Source organism: Lithobates pipiens, unplaced genomic scaffold (assembly GCF_037356315.1).
Source record: "Lithobates pipiens isolate NorthernLeopardFrog02 unplaced genomic scaffold, aLitPip1_a1.2 Scaffold_16, whole genome shotgun sequence".
Taxonomy (NCBI): Eukaryota; Metazoa; Chordata; class Amphibia; order Anura; family Ranidae; genus Lithobates; species Lithobates pipiens.
This window is the reverse complement of record NW_027507748.1, coordinates 452,113,944-452,122,723: the sequence shown is the minus strand read 5'-3', so window position 1 is coordinate 452,122,723 and position 8,780 is coordinate 452,113,944. Positions and strand designations below refer to the sequence as shown.

Sequence of the window (8,780 nt, the reverse complement as noted above, 5' to 3'; positions counted from 1 at the left end):
GATTTCCAGCTTCCCACAAGTATGGCACATACATACGTACATTGGTTCAAGCTGGACCAATGCAACTGTTTAAAAATTGGCATACCAAAATTTCAGCTTTAACCACTTGCCTACTGGGCACTTAAACACCCTTCCTGCCCAGACTAATTTTCAGCTTCCGGTGCTCTCACACTTTGAGTGACAATTACTCAGTCATGCAATACTGTACCCAAATGATTTTTTTGTCCTTTTTTCCCCACAAATAGGGCTTTCTTTTGGTGGTATTTTATCACCTCTGGGGTTTTTATTTTTTGCGCTATAAATAAAAAAAGACCGAAAAGTTTGGAAAAAAAAACGTATATTTCTTTGTTTCTGTGACAAAATTATGCAAATTATTAATTTTTCTTTAAAAATGTTTGCCACAATTTATACTGCTACATATCTTTGGTAAAAATAACCCAAATTAGTGGATATTATTTGGTCTTTGTGAAAGTTAGAGAGTCTACAAGCTGTGGTACAAATCATACAAAATTGATCACATCTGATGTACTGGTGGCCTATCTCATTTCTTGCGACCCGAACAAGTCAGGAAAGTACAAATACCCCCCAAATGACCCCTTTTTGGAAAGTAGACATTCCAAGGTATTTAGTAAGAGGCATGGTGAGCTTTTTGATGTTGTAATTTTTTTCCCACAATTCTTTGCAAATGAAGATGTTTTATATTTTTTTAGTTTTTTCCACAAAATTGTCATTGTAATAGGTTATTTCTCTCACAAGTCATGTGTATACCACAAATGACACCCCCACAAAAATTCTGCTACTCCTCCTGAGTATTTCAATACCACATGTGTGGGACTTTTATCACAGCCTGGCCACATAGAGAGGCCCAACATGCAGGGAGCCAGGGAGCGTTGTCACATGTTCTAGGAGCATAAATTACACATCTAACTTGTTGACTACCTATTACACTTTTGAAGGCCCTGGAGCACCAGGACAATGACACGTGGCACTGATGACAGATGGCACTGATACGTGGCACTGATGACACGTGGCACTGATGACAGATGGCACTAATATGTGGCACTGATACGTGGCACCGATGAGAGATGGCACTAATACGTGGCACCGATGACGCATGACACTGATGACAGATGGCACTGATAAGTGGCATTGGTGACACTGACAACAGATGGCATGTGACACTGACAGGTGGCACTGATGACAGATGGCACTAATATGTGGCACTAATGACAGATGGCACTATGTGGCATTGATGACACGTGACACTGATGACAGATGGCACTTATACGTGGCACTGATGACAGGTGGCACTGGGGACAAATGGCACTGACAACAGGTGGCACTGGGGACAGATAGCACTAACAGGTGGCACTGGGAGCAGATAGCACTAACAGGTGGCACTGGGGGCAGGTGGCTCTGGGGAGGATGGCACTGGAGAGGATGGCACTGGGCGAGGATGGCACTGGGGTGGATGGCACTGGGGCGGATGGCACTGGGGGAGGATGGCACTGGGGGAGGATGGCACTGGGGAGGATGGCACTTTTTTTTTAACTTACGGCCGCTGCAGGCGTTGATCTCTCCCTTCTCACACGCTGTCTGTGTGGGGAGGGAGAGCGGCGCTGAGAGATGATCTCATATGTTTACATATGAGATCATCTGTCATTGGACACACCGATCGCGCTGTAAACGGCCGTTGTGATTGGCCGTTTACAGCGATCTGTGACTGGCTGTGTCCGAGGGACACGGCCAGCACAAAACTTCCCTGATGCACGTTCGCGGGAGTGCGCATTGCGGAAGTAAACAGGAGGCCGTCCAGGGACGGCCTCCCGGCAGTTAGCGTCCGCTCTGTAGCCGTCTTTCGGCTATAGGGCGGGCGCGAATCGGTTAAAAAGATTATTATTAGTATACAGGATTTATATAGCACCAACAGTCTATGTGGCGCTTTACAACATAAAGGCAGACATTATAGTTACAATACAATACAATTCAATACAGGAGGTATCAGAGGATCCTTAGCCCTTGTACACATGGTCGGACATTCCAACAACAAAATCCGTTGGATTTTGTCTGACGGATTTTGTCCGAAACTGGTGTTGCATACACACAGTCGGACAAAGTTGTCGGAAAATCCGATCGTTCGTAACGTGATCACATTATTTCGTTACAACGGGACTACGTTCAGACTAAAGCCAATAGCTTTGGTCTAGGAATTTGATCTGAGCATGCATGGCACTTTGTCCGATCGGAATTCTCTAAAAACGATCGGACAAAGTCCGATCGGATCATGTTGTCGGAAAATTTTATAGCCCAGCTCTAAAACTTTGTCGGTCGGATATTCCGACGGAAACAGTCCGATGGAGCCCACACACGGTCGGATTATCCGAAGACACGGTCCGATCGGACATTTTCCGTCGGAAGGTCTGACCGTGTGTACAAGGGCTTAGAGCTTACACCTGTCATGTGAACATAAACTTGTATGCTCCTCCCACAGACCCCTACATCACTTAAAGGAGATGTACGAGGTTATTAAAAAAAAAGACATCCATACTCATTATGATGCTGCAGCATTGCTGTGATATTGCATGTGCCCCCCTCCGGCTCTAAGATCGAGAACTAAGCAATCAGCGTCCTGCCTAGGCTCCGTTCACATATATGTGTATTATAGCATGAATTGAATACCATCTGATTGGCATGACATGTGAACTGGCAGCCTTCTCTATGGAGCCAAGGCACATATATGCGGTTCAGCGGCCGTGCAAATTGAAAAAGTGTCCTGTGCGTTTTCTAAAATTCTGCAGTACGATTCTGATGCAAATTCCTGGTAAAAAATTGCAATAAGCATATATTGATTGGTTTGCGCAAAAGTTATAGCGTCTACAAAATAGGGGATAGATTTATGTCATTTTTATTTTTTTACTAGTAATGGCGTTGATCAGCATTTTTTAGTGGGATTGTGACATTGTGGAGGTCAGATCAGTGATCAGTGCTATAAAAATGCACTGATTACTGTATATATGACACTGGCAGGGAAGGGGTTAAAGCGGTTGTATTGCCCGCTTTCACATTTTTACCTTCAGGTAAGCCTATAATAAGGCTTACCTGTAGGTAAAGTTAATATCTTATAAACTTGCACCGTTTAGGAGATATTCACCTTGCATGCAGCTGCTGACGTCAGTGGCGCATGTGCTCTGAAGGTTCAGTGAATGCTGCTGGAAAATCAGAGCTCCTTTTGCCTCAAAGAGGACTCCCGCATGCATGCACAGGAGTGACATCATCGCGGCTCCGGCCACTCACAGTGCTGGAGTTGTGAACCCGGAAGAAACACAGAGGGAACATGTCAGCTCCCTCAGCTGTGACCGGGAGGTGACGCCGGCGCTTCGATCTAAGGTAAGTATTTCATAATGAGCCTATGACGTTTTTTTTTTTTTCTGGGTATACAACTGCTTTAAAGTGGTTGTAGAAAAACCTGCAAGACAAAGGCATAATGAGCTTGCATGCATAGCATACGAGCTCATTATGAAATACTCACCTTAGATCGAAGCCCCCACAGCAGTCCCGAAACACTGCTCTGCCTGGTGACATGTCTCCCGGAGTTATTTCCGGGTATCGCGGGCTCTGGAGCTGTGATTGTCCAGAGCTGTGATGACGTCACTCCCAAGCAATCGCACCGGAGCCGCCGGTAACGGCATGTCATCTGAAGCAACGCCACGAACGAGCCATTGCTTCAGTACGCATGTGCCGAGGACGTTGGCACATGCTGACACAGGGGATAACTCCTAAAAATGCAGGTTTAGGAGATATCCACGGTACCTACAGGTAAGCCTTATTATAGACTTACCTGTAGTAAAAAGTGGTTGTAAAGGGTTTACAACCACTTTAACACTAGTAGTGATCAAGGGGTTAAATGTGTTCCCTGGGAGGTGCTTTCTAAATGTGGGGGCAGTGTAGTGACTGGAGGAGGGGAGAGATCGCTGTTCCTGATCACTAGGAACCGCAGATCTCTCTCTACTCCCCTGTCAGAACGGGGATCTGTTTGTGTACATTGACAGTTCCTTGTTCTGGCTCTCTGTGGAGCGATCGTGGGGGGGCTGGTGGACATCACGGCCGCCGGCCACATGCCGTGCTTAGCTCTTAAAAGAGCCGATGTACAGCTACGCCGATTCACGGGAATGAGCTGACCTGCTGCCGTTTAATGACGGCGGCTGGTCGGCGAGTGGTTAAAGTAACGCAGTGCCGTATTGAAAATAAAAATGGCCTGATTGTGCAGGGGGGGTAAATATGCCGGAGGGCAAATGGTTTAAAAAAAAACCAATAAATGGCAATAATCTGAGGTAATCGTTTAATGTTGTAAACTGTAGCTCGAGCCCATGGAGCAATACAACAGATGGCTAGGAAAAATAAAAAGCTCCAATTGCTGGCTACAGAATAGGATTGTAAAGTGGGTCTCCTTTCCCCTCTCTAGCTACACTGGTATTATATAGAGAAATATGTTATGACCCCACCCACATGACAAGAGTCCCCGCCCCCTCAGCACGTGGTGTGAGAGGCAGGACACATGACGCACATGGAGCAAGGGCTTGTGTACAATGTCACTCCACCGGCTGCTGCGGGTGGTGAGGGGATGTCACTTGGTACGAAGGGTCGCGCTCTCCCCGGGATGCTCTCGGTATGGCAGTCACCTGGTGCCGTTCCTCGGTCCCGAGCGGCTGCGCGCCGTGGGGCTCCGCACTCTGTGGAAGGGCACGCCGTGTAGGAAGGCTCCGATAGCGGGGGGCTGGGATGGAGGGGAGTCGTACCCCGAGGAGGAAGACGAGGATGTGGAGGAGCTCCTGCTTTCTCAGTCGCCCGCCCTCCATGGGGCGCAGAAGATTTTCATTGTACATCCAGATGTTAAATGGGGTGCTAAAAAGCCGCATGACACCACTGGTAATCATAATAGTGACCATTAGAGGGGGCTGTGAGGACTTATTCCACTGTGTTCTTATTGAGCCCTGATACACACACTCATGAGATTTCTGATGGCTTCCAGAATGCATGCGATCGCATGACACGAGTTTTTGGTGGCTGTTCACATATATGCAATGCGAAGGGGCTCTATGCAAGTTTGGTGCAGTGACATTTGGCGCTACATAGACTTAAATGGAAATTGCACGCAGATTGAGTGCCGGTTCACACTAGTGCGATGCCAGACATCGCATGTAATCCGCAGCACACGGCTGTTCACATTACATGCGATGTCTGTGCGGGTACGATGTCAGCCATACAGATAGTATGGCTGATATCGCACCGCATTCGGTCCAAACATGCACAGGACCCTTTTTTCTATTCGGACCAGAATCGGATCGCATGTGTGTTCACACATATGCGATCCGATTCATGTCCGAACTGTCAGTTCGCAGTGCGATATGTGAGCTGAAATGGGGGTGTCGTTAACATATAATGACACTCCCCATCAGATCGCATATGGCAGTGTGAACTGCCGTGCGTGTCAAGTGCGATGCGGGAACCTGCAGTTGATTCGCAGGGTTCTCGCATCGCACTAGTGTGAGCCGGCACTGAGGATGCACTCAGGTGTGTTTGCAACTCCTGCCAGGAAGCTGACACTCCGCAGCGCTAATCACAGGCAGTGATCTGTGTAGCCGCAGATTCGGAAATGTCTCACAGCCTGTAATTTAGCACTGCGGAGTGTCAGTTTCCTGGCAGGCACGTGGAGTTGCAAACGCATCCTTATTGCTGATCTGTCCGTACGGTTCCAGTAGTTTTCTTTACATCTTTGTACCTTCTCTCCCATGTCCAGAGAGACGGACTAGTAACCAAATTGTATAAAATCACATAAGAATTGATTCTGAACCACATCCAGCTACTCCTTGACATCGCACTGCAAAATGTATTTAGCTTGCACCACATCAGTGTGATCCTAGGCTTACCCTTATCCCCAGTTCAGTGGTGCGACTTGTGCAATTTAACAGGTCAAGTGGCACCCTATTGTCCGCAATGGCGGCCTTCAAAGTGGTGTGACACTTGACTTTGCAGTGCCACATCAATTTGAAAAAGTAGTTCCTGCACTACTTTTGGCAATTCCAGGTGCAACTTGCTTAGACATCTATGCGGCTTCATGCATTGATATCTTCAAAGTGTTGCTGACATGCGACTTTGAAGTCGTGCAATGAAGTTGCTTGATTACAAAGCCGCTATCAGTGTGAACAAGGGCTTAGTCCTGCTTCACACTGATGCGATTTCTAATGCGTTCCAGAACGCATGGAATCAAATGACAAGTGAAGGAATTTTAGTTTCCAAGGAGGCCAATCACATATATGCAGTGCGATTCTGATGCTTTTTTTTTTTTTTAAGGGTCCTTTGCAAGTTTAGAGGGGTCTGGTGCAATTTATAGTTATTTATTCTTATTAGTATTAACAAAAAAATAACCCTAATCCTAACCGAAACCTAACCTTAAAGTGGTTGTAAAGGCAGGAGTTTTTTTTTTTTAATCTTAATTCATTTGTGCCTTAACCGCTTCAGCCCCGAAAGGATTTACCCCCTCAATGACCAGGCCATTTTTCTCAAGTCATCTTCCAGGACGGCACACCTGAGAGATGAGAGGCTCCTCCCTACAGGAAACACAATCAATCGACAGCTGTTTTAAGTCCCCACCCTTCCCCTTGATCCTCAGTTTTTGATTGTGTTTCTCCCTACACAGCGAAACTGTTTTTTTTTTTTCCAAATGACCCGAAGCCTGGGGCTGGTGGTCTCCCCCTGGGAGCCGGACCACAAGCCTGGGAAGCCTCTGGGTCTGGTAGGATATTCTTGTCCTTCCTGGGGGGTTCCCCTATCTTTTCCTCAGGGCGGGCAGCAGAAATTGGAAGAGCCCCCCTGAGAGCTGAAGGACCCTGGGTACAGTGGTGTACCCAGAACTTCAGGGGCCATTATCCTGTCTCCCCCTCCTTACCTGTACAGGTGGCTGTTCAGACGGGGGTGCTGGCCATTGGTTCTTTCCAGGGGGATCTTGTCCCCGACTCCTGGGTCCCCGGTAGCTCGCGTGGGCTGCCGGAGAGGGCGTGGCAACAAGCACCCGCGTCATTTTCAAACTTCGGGAAAATGGCAGCGGCGTTCTTACCCAGGAGGGAAGGCTGAGAGTCAGTAGGAGCAGGCGCCCACATCCTCCTTTCTCTAGAGCAAGGAGGCACCAGTTTACTACGGTGGATGTCTGCCTTAACCACCTCAGATATGAAGATGGGAATGAGGAATGGAAGGCATTGCCCCCCCCCCCATGTATATAGACTGACTGACTGGTACAGTGCAGGACACAGCCTAACCTAGCACCTCCCTATGGGGACAGCAGTTGGGGGGGGGGGGGAGCACTTTGGCGGCTATCCTCCTTGCGTGTGGACCATAAGGATGGAAAAGCAAGCCCGCTGGCTGTGGCAAAAAGAGGAAGACGACAACGGTGAGTACTTTACTTTCCTTTTGCCGTGGGAAATTAGCTGCAAAATCCCCAATTCCAGCCAGAGAGTTTCTGGGCATTTGAGATCTCACCTGGGGTCTGGATTCAAATAGCCCTTAAGCTTCTGCTAAAAACAGCTGCAGCCCCTCTTACATCAGAGAAGCTGTATGGTGGACAGGTGGTGCAGAGGAACGAGTGTGCCTAAACCACCTCAGATGAGAGAGGTAGGTAGGCCATTGCTCCCCCTTCCCCGTGTATATACTGACTGGTGCAGTGCAGAACTTGGGGTCGGGATACAAATAGCGCAGACGCCACTGCTAAAACCACCAGCCACAGCTCCCTCTTACAGCAGAGACACTGTGGTTATCGCAGCAGTAGGTTGCCAGCCTCTCCCTACATGCCCAGTTGTGGTACATTTAGTAGGGATGAATATAGCGTACAGAGGGGACCTGGTAGATACAAAGTTACTTACAGGCCAGGTATACCACTGAACAGGTTATTAATTGGGCAGTGGTTGGTGGATTCAGAAGCTCCCCTGGTCAGCAGGTGCACTAGGTTACCGGCCCTATTAGCCCAGCTGCTAGGAATCTGAAGTTGCTTCACAATGTTTAAAAGCTGACCTAACATTCAAGGATGGGCAGAGACCAAGCTACTGTGTGGCACAGTAGGGGTTCCCTTGTCACAGATCCTCCTTTTGGGGGTTGCCTGCTATAGTTAACTTTCATAAGCTCCAACCTCCCACTCCACCTTTACACTGTGTTTATATTATAGTGTAGGAGGTAAGAAGAAACTTTTTTTTATTGGTTTGGGCTACAATCCACTCAGTGGCAGATCTAAAGGCGATTCACCATAGATCGCTCCCTACATCCTTTTAATTGAGGATTTTCTGTGCAAACCTATGCAAGAGCTACATAATTGATTGTTTGAAGCCTGCAAATAGCTATTTACCTCCCAGGCTAAACTGGTAACCACCTCTTCTAGAGAGGTCTTAAATTGGTCTCTAGGGCTGGGCTCATTGAGACTTTAGTTGCTAATCAGCACCACCTGGATATGTGCTGGCTAGCGTTTGCTCAGTCTATGGAGGTAAGGTAGGACAACAACTACTACTAATAGTAGGGTGTCCAACCATTTTAGGATCTGTTCCTTCTCTGGTGGTGAAGGTTTAGTATCTACAGCCCAGGCTATGCCTATGAAATAAATTGCCTGTTGGTTATTTCATAAAGGGATAGACCATGACTCCTCATTGGCTGCACACCAGTAGACCTCAGTAGTGAAGGTTTGTGCTTGCTGGGATGTTTTTGTGGCACAGCAGAAATACACATTGAGATTTGTGACATCT

At 47.6% G+C, this 8,780-nt stretch overlaps 1 protein-coding gene across 2 annotated transcripts in view; it reads left to right on the top strand.

The window, feature by feature from the left end:
- The first annotated feature begins 4,532 nt into the window (after positions 1-4,532).
- GTPBP6 (GTP binding protein 6) overlaps positions 4,533-8,780 on the top strand; it is a 79,674-nt gene continuing 75,426 nt past the window's right edge. The window contains exon 1 of one of the 2 annotated variants that reach the window (XM_077482808.1): positions 4,533-4,926. In XM_077482808.1, coding sequence (XP_077338934.1) covers positions 4,587-4,926 — 340 coding nt within the window. In that variant the 5' untranslated portion in view covers positions 4,533-4,586. The remainder of the gene's footprint in view (positions 4,927-8,780) is intronic. The other variant, XM_077482806.1, reaches the window with a different exon arrangement.